The sequence below is a fragment of the Pterocles gutturalis genome, unplaced genomic scaffold (assembly GCF_000699245.1).
Source record: "Pterocles gutturalis isolate BGI_N339 unplaced genomic scaffold, ASM69924v1 scaffold12722, whole genome shotgun sequence".
Taxonomy (NCBI): Eukaryota; Metazoa; Chordata; class Aves; order Pterocliformes; family Pteroclidae; genus Pterocles; species Pterocles gutturalis.
In genome coordinates this window covers 3803-23411 of record NW_010115481.1, presented here as the reverse complement: position 1 = coordinate 23411, position 19609 = coordinate 3803, and the positions used below count along the sequence as shown (strand labels likewise).

At 36.6% G+C, this 19609-nt stretch overlaps 1 protein-coding gene across 1 annotated transcript in view; it reads left to right on the top strand.

Annotated features, from left to right (window-relative positions):
- LOC104463020 overlaps positions 1–18033 on the top strand; it is a gene marked incomplete at its 3' end in the record, with an annotated part of 32321 nt that extends 14288 nt beyond the window's left edge. The window contains exons 3-5 of the mRNA XM_010075192.1: positions 796–902; positions 8313–8505; positions 17867–18033. Of these exons, the coding sequence (XP_010073494.1) occupies positions 796–902; positions 8313–8505; positions 17867–18033 (467 nt within the window). The remainder of the gene's footprint in view (positions 1–795; positions 903–8312; positions 8506–17866) is intronic.
- Positions 18034–19609: the final 1576 nt, after the last annotated feature.

Sequence of the window (19609 nt, the reverse complement as noted above, 5' to 3'; positions counted from 1 at the left end):
CTGCTAAAGCACAGTTAGAATTCTTTGTTGGCATACACACATTTCACTGCAGCTGAAGGCCTGAACCACAGCCCACAGAACTCAGTAAAAACCCGTAAATCAACATCAGTGGACTTTGGATCAACCTCCTAATGAATTATTTAGTCACTTTAAAGACCGTTCTTAGTTTTAATTATATCTTATTGACTTCAGTAATGGGCTTTCTTGACTTAATCTGTCTTGACACTTAAAAAATATTTAAAAAATATTTACGGGGCATAAAATAATTAAGTGTTTCCCTTTCTCCTGCTGTTAATTACCAAGACTTTTTGTTCTTAAACTGCTTATACTATTGTAATTTGGCACATGGAATGAGATACAGGTATTGCACACAAAGCATTAATGTTTTTGTTCTGTGATAAATTCCATAATGTAAAATATAATTCTCACTTTAAAGCTCCTTTTTATTGACTACTAGAGAGCTTATATTCAAAGATCTTCTAATATAGTTATCTTTAAGTGTTTTTTAACTAATAGTCAATTTAGAAATCTAGAAGCAAAGACAAGGAATTATATGCACTTTAGTTTATTATTAACTGTATTATTTTACAGTTTATGCAAGTATCTGCATTTTTTTTTTCACAGTTTAGAAATGAAGAATCAGAAAAATTTGTTTTATCTTTCAAAATCCTAGGCCTGTTATGGAACCATATCTGTACTCCAATAGGCAGTCTCTGGGATCTGACAGAGGCCGATGAGAGTTGTGGTTGTGGCTAATAATTGCTCTTCCATTTATTTTTTTTGTTTTGTACCTAGGTGAAATGTCAACAAAAGTGTCAAACATTAAACTGAAAATTGATCCTCGGGATCTGCAGATCCAGACGTTTACAGTGCAGAAATTATTGGAACCACTGATAATTCAGGTATTTCAGTATTGCAGAAAACAAATTGGATAATCATAGAGGGAGGGGAATAAGACTGATTAACTTTGGCTAAGGACACTATGAGAGGTGTATCCACAGCTCTTCTGTACTTGTAGTTTACTCTGGCTCAGAAAATGTCCGGGGGGATCTGTCTTCTTTCAGATTTGATCATTCATTTTGTCACTCCCGTTTATCCAAATGCTACACTGTATATTGTAGCAGATCTTGCATGTTCTAGCTGTTCTAGTGTGTTGTACAGTATTATCTAGTGGATGTTTAAATGTAGAATACACTGCAAATGGATTTCCAACACATGAAAAGTTTTGTATAGTAAGTAGTGGACAGAGAGGAAAATTAGAGCCTTGAAATCCGTGGATGAGTTTCTTTATCTGAATTTTGAGAAGAAATGCATTTTGGTACATTTTTAGAAGAGATGTCTTAAGAGCAGTGCAATTGTTGCATGTTGCATAAACCTATTTTAGTACTTTTCATTCCAACTAAAGAAAACTTGGACTGAGAGATCTGGACTTTCAGGTTTGTTGACAGAACTTTATTTTTAGGAGGAGCAATTTTGCTGCATATTCCAGTTCCATTTCAAGTATTCAGTGGTTAAGCATGCAGTGCTTCGTGTATTCCAGATTTTCTCATTATCTCTATATTTGGCATGAATTAGAAATGTCTTTTTTAATACAATGGAAGGGACATACTTGCAGAAGGCCTGACCTCATTTTGCAAATAATGCATGTAACTGAGAAAATGTTAAAAAACCTATGTAGCGATATGTTAGAGGGTAAAGAACAGAAAGGACATACTCTCTTTTGAAACTCAAGCTATTTTGACTTTTCACTGTACTGAGACTGATGATGTTGAGGTACCTGCATTTAATTAGTCAATTACACATAACACAAGGATGCCAGCTTATCTTTGTCCTTTAGCATTGCCAAGATGTTGTAGATCAAACTGCTTGTCACAGCTGTATGCTACTTATTTAGTATTCTTTTCCTGGTGCCTGAGGCTATATTTACCTGTCAATCACTGCTCTAGCTGCAGTTTGTGTAGTTAACTAGTGGTGTGGCTTCATTCATAATTTTCTTTCGCTTGCTAATGTATGAAGAATACTTGGTTGTTTTTCAGGTCAGGTATAATGGCTATGAAGTAGTTTCGGTGATTGGTTGATTAAGATCTTTCCAAGCTTGTTAAGTAATGCCTCTTACAAGACAGTAACTTTTTGTTAAATAGCTTATGTTAACAATCAAGAAGCAAAACTGATACTGTGAGGATGACTGTTGATAAAGAGAGCAAAGCCAGATTGAATACTGTATTCTGGCTGTTATTCTATTTAATATACATGTAAGAATTGGGGGTGTACAGCTTAATAGAAAAAGGTAATGACGTATCTGCCAAGCTTTCTATTATTTCAATTTTTTCAATTTGCAACTTTTCTATTTTTAAAAAATAAATGAGTAAAATCGTCTTAATTAAGACTGAAACAATTATAATTGTACTTGAACAGATATTAAAGGAAAAAATATATTTTCTTGTACAACTCATTTGACTGCACTCAGCCACTTGGGTACATGGTAAATTTTGTTACTCCAGGAACGCACTTCTTTTCACACACCCTGCTCTGATGACATCTTTCCTTCTTTGTCCTGGAAGCCAGTCCTTTGCATGCTGTTTCCCTGGGCTTGCCAAAAGGTTGTGACCAGATATGGGGAACAGTCAGACTATAATTAAAGAGGCAGCACATAGTGATTGGAGGGAAGAAGAATAGAGAGATGAAAGATGAAGACAGTGAAATTACGAGTGTGTTTGCTGCAATGGTTTTTATGTTTATTTGGACTTTCTTGTTGGAAAAGTCCTTTACTTAATCCGGAAGTGCTGTTATGTGCTCTAAAAGCTAGGAAAAGTGAAGAGGTGCTGATCATATTTTATAACAGTTGTAGGAAAAGCTGCTTTTAAAAAAGCAGTTAATTAGTTGAAATAAGTTTTTTTTTAACAGATAAAGGTGTATTTTCCGCATTTGAAACTTTTGCCTCCCTCTATCTCATCCATTTTCTTTTATTACTTTTTTATTATCACCTTTGAAATTTATTTTCTTGTTTTTGGCTTGATCTTCTTTTCCTCACTTAATCATTTGTCCCTTCTGGAAGATTCCTTTCTTCAGAAAGTAACCTTTTCTTTTTATCATTACTTCAATTCCAGCTGTTATTAACTGAGCTGCCTCTCACTCATTTTGTCTGCCTTTGTTTGTTTTTGGCTGGGTGTGATTGACAGTGTATAAAACCTCAGTTAACAGTTCAGTGGTTTGTGGGAAGTCATTAAGCTGGAGCATCATATGTGGATGGATTATAAAATTACTTTCAGAGTAGTAGGAGTAGGTATCTTGATAGACGCATTTTAAAACCTTCTTTTGTATACCAGTAGGTCAGACCATGCTCAAGCACCCACAACACTGTGCATATTTTAAGAGGAGATGAAGAAATGTAAATTTTGGCCCGAGTTTTGCAGGATCAGAGAAACCGGACAAAACAAAGAAATTAAGTTCCAGAATTCCAGAACAAAACAAATAAACCATCTTTTTTTTTTTTTTTTTTTTTTTAAAGAAAAAGCTCTTCTCAAGCATGTTTAAAAAGCTTGAATCTGTTAAAAATGGAAATGCTTTGGTTCAAAGAGAATAAGATTTTGTCTGTCTTTTCCCTCTCTCAAACTTAATCCTTTGTTTTGTAACAGAACTGTGGAAGGGGAACTTGCATTTTGAGTGGGAAGGACTAAAGATGTTGAAAATGCAAAATCAAGGACTAAAACTAATACTCGATGAAGAATGATTGAGATCCTGGTTTCCTTTCTTGGAAAGGAAATAAAGAAAACTGATCTATGATTAGAAAGGGAATCAGACCAGTCACAGATGAAAATGAGCAGTATTATGTGCTGGCCTGATTCACTTAGTGGATGTTGTTTTGAACATAGTCTAACTTTATTTTGAGATTTATCTTCCAATTTATTTATTTAATAGTCTTGTAATGCTGTGGTAGGAAAGAGGCAGTGGAAGTGTTTGAGCTTCTCTGAAGTCTGTCCTAGCCAGTTATGCTAAGTGTTAGAGCAACCGTTAGCATCAATATGGGAGAAAATGAAGGTGAAACAGCCTTTGTGGAAGTAACTTTGCAAATGACTTTGCTAGGTTCTCTCTCTTCCCTGCAGTCTGCAATTGTCAGTGGTGATCGTTTTGACACATTGTTTGTATAAAACCCTCTCTGACTTGGCAACTTCTCCATCCTTGGAATAAAACAATACCTCTAAATTACAATGTTCAGGGGATTGCAAGGGCAGCAGTCTCACTGAATTTCTCTCTTTGCGTCCCAAACAGCAACCTGACCTAGGGTGGTAAATTCAAACCGTGCTGTGCAGGGCTCTGCAGAGATAGAACCTCATATGTTGGAAGTGGTGTAAATGCATTGGTGCAATTCTGTGTCCAACCTTATAAACTGTACTCTCATGGGGATGTACTACCAGCTGCACTTTGTTTTCTACATATTGCAAAAAAGTTTCTTTAATCCTATCTGATTGCCCCCTCGCCAGAAGGGGGGCAATTCTCTCTGTCTGTGGCCTTTATTCTGTTTTATTCCAGGTGCTTTGAGGACATAAATTTTGAAAGGCAGGCTTTAAGGTAAAGTTCTCTATCAATGCATGTAGCACATGAAAAATTATAGTTGTCAAAATTGACATCTTTCAGCTGACAGCTATGTTGATATACATTGAATACATGCTAAGACAAACTCTTTCCTTTTGGCCTTTTATTAGAGATGCAGTCTATTAGTCTATTGTGGAGTAATTAGTGTGGAGCAATCAGATCATAAAACATTTTGATTCACATAGCTGATGTCTAATATTTGTCATGTTTGTGTTGGATTTACTCACAAAATGTAACAATTAATGTAATGGAAAATATCCTCTTGTTTTATCTCACCCTCAGAGACTGAAGTCTGTTTAATCTTTTTTCTATACTATGTAATGATTACAGTTATGGCTAGGTGTAAACTTGCTTCTGTAGCAAACCTTTTGAATTTACGTACAAGGAAGAATTTTGAAAGGTATGACTTGATGAGATTCATATAGCTTCACTAATTCATGCAGACAGCACTTCATAACTGCCTTTGCTCTGCAGTCCATCAGAGTCTTATAAACTGTAAATCTGACACTTATTTGGACATTGTATCTAAAGCTCTCTATACATTTGTGTATACACACACTTAATATATATGTTATGTGTGTGCATGTATACATAAGCATATTTGTAAGAGCTTTTCCTTGTCAAACCTCTTGTCCTCCATCTATTTGTATTTTATACATACATATGAGCTAAGGAAAGTTTATGGCTCCAAGAGATAGGCTAGTTTTGCAGAATATGTAGAAACATCCATATATTTTAGTCCTTTGCATCACTGATGAAAAATAGGCAAGTTGAAAGGAATTTGTTCTCACATGTCATTCATGCTGAAAAAAGTTTGCTCACCTGGAAAACATCCACTATTAATTTTAGTTCTATGTATGGTGAGTTTACTTTATGCATACTGAAAGTGATTAACCAGTATTCATGGGCAATGCTTTGTTATCCTCAGTCAGCTGACTAGGATTTGAAACAGCAAGTGGGGTGTCTGCTCTTGTCATTACATCACCACGTTCCTGTCTTGTTTTTTCAAATGTCTAGGGATTGCAGTTACACTGAACTAAATTTTAAACAAAAAAAAATGTTTTATGATTGATGCTTTGAAATACTTTTGGTTCACCTTTGATATGAATATAAATCTTTTGATGCTCAAGGTACCAAGACATTGTTTCCGTAACTACTGTAATATTAAAAGATTGCCTCTAAAGGATGGCAGGAACTCAGTATGGCATTGGAAGAACTGCTGCACAGTTCCTTTGGAATTCGGTATTTGGGATAATCATGACAAAAAATCCCACCCCTTCAGCCTAATAAATAATGGCAATAACAGGCAACAACAACAACATGATTCAGCTTTGCAGCTGTGATGCCATATGGGCTGGAAAATCTCACTTTAAAAAAATCTTGTGCTGGTAGCACAACATTGTTGCTCCTCCAAGAGACACAAAATAACCTCTTGACAGTGATTTCAGTTGAAGGCTGGGAGATATTAAGTATATGGCAAAAATAACATGTTAATAACTAGGAAATGCAATTGGGCATGAGCAGGATTAATGAGGATATGTTTTTATTTCTTCTTCTGATGATATAATTTTGCCACTACAGTACAAGCTGTGTTGACAGTCGATCAAAGGGCACACTGTATTAGCTGCCGTGTAATTCAACTGTTTCTGTGTAAGATCCACATAAAGTTTTTGCATTCTTCATTGGGATTCTGTGTTAGAGAATTCAGAGTAGTTTTTATATGTTCGTTGATCTCCATGAGCCAAGAATTCCCTATGAAATTTCAACTTGTATTTGAGATCAGAAGCTGCCTCGGATATTTCCTGACAGTGATGCTGAAGATGAAGAGTCTTACAGTGAAGAGTTGTAATTTGCAGGAATTATTATTTTTTCGTATTTTCCCATTTGTTTTGTTTCCTTTCCTCCTCCTCCAAAACATATGAATGAATGGTACATAGAATAGTATTCTACATAAACAGGAGACTACAAAAAAATCGGAGAAATAGAATATCTTATTTTCTGGGAATGGTGATTAAATACTTAAGATGCTTTAAAAATGTCTTTTACTTGATAGGTGTTTGGGGCAGCTTGTAATGTGTGGGGTTTTTTTTTAACAATGTTTTATGCCTTTGTTATTGGAAGTATCAGCCTATAATCTCTTAAACTCACTCTTAAAAATATGATCATTGAAACTGCATTAAATGTTCTAGAAATAACATTAGAGGGTTTGTGAAAATAAAAGATACTAAGGTTCTTATTTCTGGTGCATTCTCTACCAGCTGACCGATTTATATGTAGTAAATAGTTTCATTTACTTTTTTGAGCCACAGTCAGAAAAATACCCAAGCCCTCTTTAATAATCTGAGCCAGAGTTATTTATGTTGCTGTCTCCCTTGTGACTGCCACAGCAGTCAATGTCAAGTGGTTGGTCTTTTTTCCCCCAAAATTCCACAGGAATGATGTAGACGACAGGGCTTTTTTCTTTCAAATATGTGTTTATAGAAATGCTTCCCAGAGGATGTTTGTCAGTTACTTTCAAAAGTACTGATTCATAAAAAGCATGAAAGTGTGTGAATTCATGAACAAGATCTAAAGGTGAGCTAGGGCACAGCTAGCACACTTCTCATTACATACCTGTGAATGGAGCCCTTTTCCATAGACCAGCTCAAACCACAAGCCGTGCTGCAGCTACTAGCTAGGTTTCCCTGCTGGATTGAGAAATTAATACACAGCTTTTACTTTGTTTATACAATATTGTTGATGATTGGAATGCCATTAAATTAAGCAATTATATATATATAAAATATGTTCATTGAGCTCCAAGACTAGATCTGTACATAATGTTATACTATCCATGTTCTGGCACAGGGAACAGAATAGAAGGAGGACTAAAAAACGTAGGTGAACTTAATGAAAATAAAGTATGTTTTAAAATATCTATATAACAATTTTAAAATCTTTTAAGAGTCTTTCCTTAGTGCGATAGCTGAAGCAATGACTTAAGAGAATAGTCCATTAGAAACATCCTATTGCAGTGTGGAGGTTGTGCCCAGATGATGAGGGATATGGAATGGGGATGCTATATAAAAATAAGTTCTTTATGGATGTTGAAGTGCACTGTTAAAAACCATGATTTGGACAAAGCTGCAGTAAACCTACATTCTGGGTAATATTATGTACAATTTTAATGTTGAGAGCCCCTCAGTGAATTCTGAGGTGCTGAGTTCTGACAACAGTGATCCTCCTTTGTAAGAAGAGAAAGCATTTTGAAATGTGTCTATACTCTTTTTGGGTGTTTGCTTCTGAGATAATTTGGGAGATTTAAGCTGGAAGTATGGGAAGATTCAGCACTGATTATAATTCCTGCCTTGGCTGAAGCCTCCTTAGATAGCATTAGTAATTTTTTTTTATCATGAGGAAACTTTAAAATAAGCGTTATCAGGAGTTTGCATCAGGGTTAATAACAGTGAGATTTCTATTGACTTCGCTTTGATCATACAGAAAGAAGAATAAAAAGATGGGGCATATTAAATAAAATTATCTGTCAAATTTGATTCAATAGTTTTGCCCATTCTCAGTACATATGCTGAACTTGCCTGTCTTTCTCTAAAGCAGGGGAAATATCATTGCTTATTCTCAACTATATTAACTTGATTTTTTTTTAATTTGAGAACAATATAAATTCATTTACTATAGAACTTACACCACCATTGTCTTTTTTTAATTTCTTTTAAATGTAGGTTACAACACTAGTGAACTGTCCACAGAATCCTTCGGGTAAGAAAAAGGGCCGTTCCAAAAGAGCTAGTGTCTTGCTAGCTTCTGTGGAAAAAGCCACTTGGAATCTGTTGGACAAGGGGGAAAAAATTGCCAAGGAAGCAAGTGTGTTTAAAGAGGAACTTCATGCAGCACTCACTGATGTCCGGAAAGAGAGTAAGTATATGACAAATATATATGGGCACCATAAGGAATTAGTTTAGCCATGTAACACTGGTGTCAAAATGAAGCCAGGATATCCATGATAAATATGTTTTGATGTGCAAATGTCTGAACTTTGAGTTGTCTAGTTCTATGTTCTCAGTTACCACATAAGACAGTACAGCACACAAGCTGGGCCCCATTGTGGAAAAACACTTAAGTCAGGGGAAATTTTGTTGTGTTTGTTTTTTTTTTTTTTTTCAGTGAAGACAGGATTCCCTTTTTGATTTTAGTGGCTGTTAAGCACAAGTGAAAGTTAATGCATGCTTTAATGCTCTTCTTGAGAAGAACTGTTGTCCTGAATTTGAGATTAAAGCCTTTTAGTTAAAAATTTAAAACTAGAAATCTTCCCTCTTTTGTGCAGTACTAAGGATTTAATTTGGGAAGGTGTAATAGTCCTGTTTGGAGGTATGTTTTGAGACTTCAGTAGGAGGAAGATGGGTTCATTACCAACTGTAAGAGTCATCCCCTCATGATAGAGCAGCTCATTTTTGGTGAATTTTGCCTTATTCCATTTTCTCATGACTTATCTCCCCATTTCCAATCAGACTCTCAGAATAGGTCTAGGTTTTATGATCTGCTGAGAACACTGTATTAACCACTTTCTTTCAGGCTCTTTGTTGCTTTGTTGATTTTTACTCTCCCAATGGATAATCAGGGCCTCTTGGGTGAATATGAAGGCCGGGCTCAAATAGTAATAAGCCAGATGACAGACATCCAAAATGTGTTCCTGCACAAATCAAGCTTGAAAATTGCAAGCAGAAGGTTTCAGAGAAAAGGAGACAGAAGAGTAACGCTTTTAGTGTCTGGTCATTTTAGAATTATGTCCTTTCATCAGTGCTCCATGAATTTTGTGAAAAAATGGTTCCCAGGGGTTGTCTGGACTCAGATTAAGACATGCTGATGAAAGCAGGGGCATTCCCAAACAAGTGGGAGCAAACAAGGAAAGAACAATGGTCTGTGCCGTAAAGTTATTGTCAGGCCACGTTATTGAATGAGCTAGCAACCAGGCTTTGTTTTGTCAAGGGGCAAAGTGGGATTCAGCTGCCTTTTCACTGCTGAGCAGTGTGGTCTATGTTCTTGTGCTGACTGCATGTTAGGCATTTAAGTCAGGTCTTTACATCACCCTGCTCTTAGTGCATTTGTGACTTAATCAGGATTTATTTATTTATTTTGTCATCTTCCATGTGCAGATGGGACAGTTTCTGAGTCTCTGTTGGTGTTCAGGCTGGTGATTTCTAGGTACTGGCTTCCTCTGGATCCAGACATGGCTGCGTTCTGGAGTTTCATGTATGCATATAGTGTCTGAGACACCTTAAAGTCCTTTGTTATTAAAAGTGTTATGACCAGTAAATGCCATTGTTATCTGTCGCACTGATCAGCTGAGGCTTTAAAAAAATAATTCATTTGGAGTACTCTTAAAATGTTAGCCCATCCATTCTAAGCCGATAATGCAAGACAAGAGTAAAATATATAGTTTTGTATTGTTTTTTATACATAGATAATAGAAACATTTCACATTTTCAATTTATTTATTGATTGTCAGCCAAGACCAGAGATAGCTACAAAAATAAGTAATACATAAAGTAGATAATGTACACCTCATACATTTTAAAAGAAAGTTAAGTCCATGTTATCACCTGTCGTTATACAATGACAAATTGTGTGTTCATAGCTGATCTTCCTCCAAGGATTTGCCAAACTGTGCAAGTTAATTTTAAGAAGTTGGTGAACAATTGTAAAATAAATATCAGTTTATTAGTTTTCCTGATACTTAGTCCTTTGAAGCTGTGTATTTTTAATTTGTGGTATGCCATATCATGTGTAACTTTGTTGCCTGTTATTCAAGTCACATTCTGGTGCTATTAAATGTCTTATGTTATTTACTTCAAGCTCTTTGAAGGGATGTGGGCCATAAATTCTGGTAAACTGTTCTTGCATGCAGCCACCTGCTATACATGTCATAGCATATAGTATTTAATTTTCTGTGGGTGTATTTTTCTGTGGTGACTGGCAGGTATTTTTACTAATATACTCTTAAATTTTTTTTTTTTTTGCATGTATTGCTTGTATTTACTGTATAGTGGAATTTTGAAACAATACTCTGGATGATTTCACTCAGATGTGAACCAAACTATCAGTCCCGGAGTTGCATGCCAACATCTGGAAATAATAAATACTCTCTTACCTCTTCTCTCATTTTAGCTGGTGTCACTCGGTGAGCTTGTTGAGTTGAAGACTGTGACATGAGAATTAAACATTTCTTTTGAATGTCAGTCGCCCGTGTGAAAATGCTGCGTTGTTACTTTTGGAGCTCATTAATAGGGGTTCCTTTTGGAGGAGTGATAAACTTCTTTTCAAGCTACTGCTGCGAATCCTGTTCATAATAATGTTTTGGCAAATTAGTAGCATAGAAGTGAACAGTGGTGATAAGATAAATAGAAGGTTTGCCTTATTTAGTTAATGTGATGCGTTAGTGACTTATGTCTTCAGAAATGGGGGCATGGGGATGGCTTCACTGACTACAGTTTGGTCTTAACACTGTCAGTAGATGAGATTTTGGTCTCAAATTCACTTGTTCTGTTAGTGACATCTGAAAGAAAGCGTTGCTATAATGGATGACAGGCACGTTCCCTGGGTGAATCTAGTTTCTGCTTCCTTTGACATCTGCAAAGTTTTATCAAAGATTCATAGTCTTGGAGGTGATCATCTTAATATGGAAGTCCTCTGCATTTTTCTTTGTGTTTCCTCTCGAGGAAGTACTTTTTAAGACCTGTGTCTATCCACATCTTGATTCCCCTTCTTCTGGAACTCTACTAAATGAGTCCCCAGGCAGGCCTGTGGGTGGTAGACTATGTGCATCACCCACAAACCACGAGCCTAGTAACTGAAGAACTGCTGTGTTTTCCTGTTGATCTGATTTAATGAAGCTTTGTTAAAGGGCACTCATGTACACATTTTTATTCTAAAATAGTGTAATAAACCCAAATATAAGTATTTTGAAAAATTTTCACTGACAGTTTTCATGTATACAGCATTTCAAAAAATTGCCTTCTGACTCAATGTGTGCTGTGAATTAACAATAAAATAACTGACCTCTACACAAAGCAATAAGGAGCATCGCTGTTCAACCATGAACACTTTTGGCACTAAACATCAGACTATAATTAATATCCTGATTCTGATATTTAATAGATTTTAAGGCGAAACAGTGGTGTAGTTTATGTAGTGAAACGTTATCTTAGGAATTTACATTAAAGTCTAGAATTATATTTAGGATAATGATTTTTTGTATTTATGTCAAGGTGTGATTACTTATAGTTTTCAAACAGTTGTACAGGCATAGCTGAAATGTTTGGTATTATTGCCATTGCTTACTGACTATATATGGTCAGAAACACCACAGTTGTTGTCTGTGTTGTTTCTATCTATTGCAATGTCAGTGTTTCATGTGTTTAGCTGTTATCATACTCAAGTGTGTTCCTAGATAAGACTTTCGTCACACATACCAGTGAATTGAAAGCCAGTTACTTGCTGGAATTACATTTTGAGCCTTCAGTTACTTGTGAAAAGGAAATTAGAAAAGATAATTTGATACTCTGAATGTCTGTATTTAATGTCTTTTGACATTAAACAGGGGAGGCAAGACTCTGATGGCATGGAAGAAACTACCATTCACTGGCAAGAGATGGGGAGTGTGCTGTAAGGTTATTTACTAAAGGAAGGGAATAGTGGTCTGTTGTAATATACTATGTTCTTATTCGTCTCCCCACTCCCCCTCCAAAATCTTAAAACAGGTTAGCTTTCTCATTGTACATTAGGAGGTACATGTGTATGCACTGCATCTAAGGGACTTTCATTCTGGGAGACAGAATTTAGATGTCCAAGTGGCTTAAAATAATCCACTTTGAGACTAGGACATCAGAAATCCTCTATTTTTACTGTCTCTGGTACCTCCTTCCCTCCCTTAGTCAGTAAGTTCCCTTTGACAGCTGTGTTCTCTGGAACTGTAAATCCATCAGCCTCTAAGTGTACAGTTCACAGGAGTGGGTGACAGGACTTTCTTGGCAACAATACCTCCTTGTGGGAGGACACAAGAATGGCATGAAATTCACTGCATTCCATGTGAATTTCACACTGCTGCAGTTAAAAATAAAAAACCAGAGGAGAAAGCCAGATGTAGAAACAAAGAGAAGAGAAATGTGATGCTTAGATAGGATTTAGTAGGAGAAAGAAAATCTATCTAAAGAAATAATGGAAGAAAGCATAATTCTGGTGGTCTTGCCTAAAACAATAAAGAACATTAAGCGGTTGCCTGAGTGTAATCTTGAACACAGTCCCTGAGGGGTGCTCACTGACTGCAGTTAGTGGTAATACTGCAAGTATCTATAGACAGATTGCCTGCCATCGGAGCAGCCCAGCAGAAGCGTGTACCTTTTGTCGGCTATTTGACAATGGCAAAATTACCAGGAGGCTTACAGTTGACTTTTTTTTTTTTTTAAAGGAATTTTCATGTAAGTTTTTGGATATTTTTGGTGTTGAATAAAGTGCACGGATCCTCTAACTTTTTTAAAAAAATTGCCTGTGTCTGAACTGTGTTTTTACCTATCCCTGTGCCTAAGCACTGCCTTTTGTAAGCATATGCATAAGTAGTGTTCATTTGACAGTAGCAGTCAGTAGCTGATCAGCTAATGGCAGTAACACCATTTCCTTTGGGAGTCATCTATCTGTGTGTGCTGAATAGAGTCTTGGAAGTATCTGCCTTACAATAATTATGTAGTTATGATATATTCTGACTTTAGTTCTTTGAATTGCTTCTCATTTGAATGTCTAAAATGAAATAGTATGAATACTCTCTTTTTGCTTCTCTATTTGTGCCACTAAAAGGGTCTTTCATGTTTCATTGTTTGTGACAAATGTAATTATGGAAGAATATCCACTTCATGGGAATTACAATAAAATGGATGAAATTGGAGTGAACTGTCATGCTGTCTGCTGCATCTCAAGAAAGTTCTAACATTGTGTTGTTGTTGTTGGAACTGTCATTTTCTGATGCTTCTACTCATGGCTTCTACCTGACTAGGCTGCATTTTATAGCTCTCTTTTAGGGTCGTGATTTCATAGTTGTTCATCTGGCCATTCCAGCTCATTTTTAAAGGGTTAATTGTATTTCAGATCCTTCTGGCTTTTCTTTGTTCACACAATCACTCACAGAACAGTTGAGGTTGGAAGGGACCTCTGGAGGTTACCTGGTCCAACCCTCTGGCTCAGGCAGGGCCACCAGTCTGCCCAGGACCATGTCCAGTCAGCCTTTGAATATCTCCATGGATGGAGACTTCACAAGCTTCCTGGTCAGCCCATGCCTCTGCTAAGTCACTTTCACAGTGAGAAAATTTGTTCTGATGTCTAGATGGAACCTCCTGTGTGCCAGTTTGTGCCCGTTGCCTCTGGGCCTGTCACTGGGAACCACTAAAAAGAGTGTGTTTCTCTCTTCTTTGCACTCTCCGTTCAGGTATTTGTAAATAAGGTTCTTCTGCGCTTTCCCTTCTCTAGCCTGAAGAGCCCAAGCTCTCTCAGCCTTTCCTTGTATGAGAGGTGCTCTAGTCCCTTAATCATCTTTGTGGCTCAAGTACTCAGAAGATATCAGTGTTGAAATTGTACTGTTTTCAGATCCTAGGAATATTTGAGGTTTTAAAGTTTCTCAGGTGCTTGAAGGACACCCAAACCTGTACGGCCATTCTCTTCTGGAAGGCACAATAGCAGAGATCTGGGCAAATAATCACATAGGGCCTGTGAAAATGCAGCTGAGCCTTGTGTTTATGGATGGGGGAAACATTACATCAGAAGTTCTGAGGAGCTGCTGTGCTGTCAGAAGATTATATTTTTTGTTCACAACTTCTATTAAATACTCCTGGTTATAGCACTGTCTCCTATCCTCAGCTAAGCTATATCTCACTTCTCTCCTGATCCATTCAGTTACTAACACATAGACTCACCATCCACTCCTGTCTAGGCTTCTCAGAGCTGAGTACTTTCACTCCTTGCTAACCACCCAGTTCCTTTCTAATCTGCAGCTCTTCTTTCCTGGTCAGTTTTGTTTGTACAACTTTTACTGTGCACAAAGATTCTACTAGCAGGATATACAGAACTTAAAAGTATTTGGTTATTGACTAACATATACACTAGGTAGCTAAGACTAAATAGTGACTGAGCAAAGTGTTCGTGTATTTATTACTCCCAGACAGTTCTCGGTCATGGGGGAAAATGTTGGCCTCTGTTGCTCCTTTGGAACTGTGGCTTGGTTTTGCAGAGTTGTTATCTTGCGAGTTCCTGGGTCTTTTTTGCCTAAGGTTCGTAATTTTTCATGTCAGTATTTTTTTCACTTAGATTCTTTGACTGCTGATTTCTACTATCTCTACAACTCCACTTTTGTCCATGTTTTTACTTATCTTGTGTGACGTTAGCTAACGTACTTTCTTGCACCTTACCAAAAATTTTCAAAAGTCACACAATTGTACTATACCCATCTAGGTCTTGGATCACAGAGAGCTGAACCATAGGACTGAGGATTCTGCATAGTCTTCCTCTGATTGGTTGGTTCTCTCTTCCCCCTGCTCCAAATTTTCTTCTCAAAGTAACCAGTTCTATTTTCTTTTCTTATTGCCTTTCCTTCATTAATTCTCTTCTCAGTTTCTCCAGACATAACTAGTTTTCAACACAAGTTCTTCTGAACTGCGGCACATTCTGTGCCTAAGAAGTTTTAAGTTCCCCAAAGGTCACCAAGTTGAATTTCTAATAAGTAACAGGTAGTAGAATACTATGTGCTGTTTTCTTCTTCTCCTTATAAACAGTTCAGATGTTCTGTATGTCTAAAAAAAAAAAGTCAGCGCATAAACAGTGGAAAAAGGAGAGCCTGTCTTCCTTCAAATTTGCATCTCAGCACTTCTGTAGATTCTTTGAAGCTTAGTAGTAGGTAAGCTTTTACTGCCAGCTCCAGCTTGCCATCAGTGATGGCTTTAACTCGATCTCTTTCTTGGTTTCCTGTTTTCATGGAAAAGTAGTTAGCTAACGTTGAATGTCTTCCCCTGTGTAAAAGTTTTATTGAAGCTGATCAGAAATTTCAAAAGTTACCAGGTGGTCAGTCAAACAGTGATGATGTTAATTTTATTGTGTTGGGAAACAATGTCTCCCTGATGCTTTAGTCAGTATGTTTCAAAATGAATCCTGAAGGACCAAGGTGGACAGCTCTTATACTCGTACATCTTAATTGCTGAAATAATTTGCATTATTTTGTGCTTTCTTGTCTTCCTAAGATATTGCATGTGTCAGCTTCCTGGTTTTGTGTAAATGTTATATGGCAGTTATAATCTGAATTAATACTACAGTGTACACATTCCAAATACCTAAAAACCATGTGATGTTAACTTGCACTTTTACAGCCTGAAAGATAACATGTCAAATTTAAGATATTCAAAACCAATAATTGGCAGGACAAACAGATGGTAGTTAAATACTATGAACATAAAATGGAGACAATTTGTCAGGTTATTCATTGACATTGCTTGTTCTCAGAAATTTGGAAAGTTTTCATTCTACTTGAAGTCATAAGAGAAATTAAAGGGCAAGGATTTTAGTTTTATGATAGTGTGTATGCACTGTATTTCCCATGTCCTTGTTAAAGCACAATGAATTTCCAGAGTTAGTATCTTAAATTCCTGCTACAACTTCCCAAATGGCTAATAATTTATTAACATTTGTAGTAGTCACCTTCAAAAATACGTCTAAAGATACATATGCATGTAAGCAGGATCTTCGAGCTTTCTCCATTTGCTTCCCCACTCTACCCCTAGGATTACTGGTCTCAAATCAGTGCTTTGAAACTTCTTCCAGTACTGAAAATAGTACGCATCTAGAGAGGTGTTCCTGCCCATTGCAGATGGGGAAATGAAAAAAACCTTAAAAGCTGATCTTTCCAATTAATATTTGATTTTTATTTCCTGTAGTTTCATTTGTTGGGACGTGCTCAGCTATGGTGCATTATCTCACCGACAGCTAGGGAGAAGTTCTAATTTACTGTCTTGAGCACAAGAAACTGGTATTTTTTACTTTGACTGTTTTGTGATGTAGCAGCTGCTAGAACCAGGTCTCAAATTAGTGTGATTTTTATTATTTATGGAGCTTGCTAAGCATGTACTTAAGATACATGATTTGCTCAAAGACTTTAACAAACCCAGGAGAAAACCAGAGACCACCAATAAAGGTGGATGTTTCTGGAAAACTGATGAGTTCTAGCATGTTGGAAGTATTCAGTGTTCTGAGAATCAGGCCATTACTATCTCAGGTGCTGATATGAGGACTCTGTAGTAATTGGTATGTTTATGTCTGTGATCTTTGCTCAATATTTTTCTTAAACGCAGTTTCTAGTAAGAGCGGTAAATTTTTATTTTTTTGTGGATCTTGAGAAATTAAGTCGCATATAGAATGAGTCTGGCAAACTGGTGCATTTGAGTGGTTCTCACTGAATTCTGATTGAGGGAGCACAGAGAGTTTAATGGGTCAAATGTTTATTTTAGCAATTTGTGCTTACATCACAAGAGTTTTCTGGTGCTGTTTTGTGGAGAGTGAGAACTCTCAAGGTTGTGCCATCACTAGCAAAGCTTCTCAGGTGATAGTAGACTTTGAGATGCTTTTAGAGATTAGTTTAATGGCATTTTTTTTCTCAGAGTAAGTCTAGGTGACAGAGTGCTGAAAGTAAGCTAGGGTGTTTGTCATTGTTCTTATTGTTAGATTTCATTTGCAAAACTTCATGTTGGAGAGCCAGTATTGTTGTCTGCTGGCACAGTTACTAGCTCCATTGCATAGATTTCACGTGTTTTATGTCGGAGTCAGATGTTCAAGTGTATGAGATTTTCATTCCATTAACTTATAATGAGAAGAACAATATTTGATTCCTTTCTGTGAGCAGGAATTATTTAATATCAAGGACAGCAAAGTACAGAGTAATATAAAAAAGCAGTGACTAGAAAAGTTTAACAAAGCGCCTCTGGCCTCGTATACAGTCAAGAGTAATGGTGGAGTTATTTCAGAATTAAATGATCCAGAAGAACAGAAAGGGAACATCATTCAAAGTGTGGAACATTCTGCATGATCTGTAGTAATTGACCTTAATTTCAAGGTGTTAGGGCAACAAAGAGATACCGAATTTATTGGCAATACTTGTGGCTTGCCAAATAACCAATTGAGTTTTAGCTATTTTTTAATTTTTCCTGTGTGTTGCACAATATAGCCTAAAGGAATTTATGTCTTCATTTTGCAGGTCAAGCCTTAAAGGTATCAGCAGAGGCATTTACCAGTGATCCCTGCTATCTGCCCAAGAGGCAGGCTGTTGTCCAAGCAGCACGATCTCTGCTTACAGCTGTCACAAGGCTTCTAATTCTGGCGGACATGGTTGATGTGGCATACTTACTGGAACATTTAACTGTGGTGAGTAGAATTTGGCATAACTAAGATTCCCTTTAGCCAGAGAAGTGTCTGCTGGTGGATTTTTCTGCACTGAAAATTATTTTTCTCCTTTGGAATTGCAGATCTCATGCACAGAACATCTTGGCAGTTGGTAAAAGTGTAGATTGTAGATTAAATTTGCAGCATGTACCAAAAAAAAGTCTTGTAACTCAACATATTTGTTCTGGGAAAGCAGATGGTTGTCTATACTTATATACTATGATTATATTTTAACTTCCTTATATTTCTTATTTCCTATCTTCAGTAATATGTGACAGACTGATAAAAATTCAAAGTTCTGTTGACTTCTTAATGTTTCCGGGCAGAGGCGAATAGTCAGTGCCACCCATAATAATGCCTCATACCCCAAGAGGACCCACTGACTTAAAGGAGACCGTCACATCAGAAAATTCAGTTTGGTGAGGACAGGGGAATGAAAATTTACTTCCCGGAGTAGGAACAGTATTTCATAATAAAGCAGTGTTGTGTGGGTTTCAATGCTGTGTTTTAAACATCCAACACTGGCAATTATTGGAGATGCAGTACAAGCTAAAAGGAGCACTGACTTGCAGAAGCTTCTCTGTTGTTATACATGTATGAAATTTGTCAGCTGTAAGAAGAGTGGCCTATGTCTTTTGCACTGTTTGTGGAAATTTTACAGAAATTATTATATTTTTTCATTGGTAGCCTATTACATTTTTACATATGTATTTTCATAATCCTAGAGGCACCCTTCTGAAGTGTTTTCAGTATGTTTTATGTGAGACAACTGAATTGGGGTAGTTTTCTTTCCTAGAGTTTCAGTATTTCCAAACAACTGTATGATTCACGTAATGATTTCCCTTTGAAAATGAAATCAAACAATAACTGAAAATCAAAAAAAATTTCAAAGAATCATTCAGGAGAAACTCCCAATACTGCAAAGAGCACAAATAAGTTTTCTTCTCCTTCCATACTTTAGTTCTTAATAGGAGGGAGAACTGAATTCTTCAATTAACTCTTAGAATAAACTAGTGTGGCGTAACAGTCTCCAAAATGCCTGTTTAAAAAGACTTGCACTAGTCCTTAGAGGAAGGTGGTTCATCTTCCACATTTATTTAGTCTCTGTTGAACTTGCCAGCAGTGGTATTAGCTGTAATGGTGTCTTTTCATGCTGACATCCAATTAGCAAGTCGACTTGGAAGACAGAGTAATTTCAACATATGCTACTGAACAACCTTCAAATTATAACAACTTTTGGTCACGACTAACTGAGCCAGATTTAAATGCAATTAAATATTTTAATGAGTCCCAACTTTGCTCTTTTCAAAGTCCTTAACTTCTATTACAATTTAAAACTCCCTTAGGAATTCAGTTTTTTCTTCATTGTGCACTTGCTCCAGCAGACATTGTATTCACACAGGGGCTGCATCATAGAAAGTAGACCTTGTCTTTGCTGTGTCAGCTTTAATATTATTGATGTTTACATGTTCATATGACTTGAAAATCAACTCTCATTAAAAGTCATTAGCAGTTTTTCTTTGAACTTGTTCTAAAATGTTAATACTTATAGCATTTT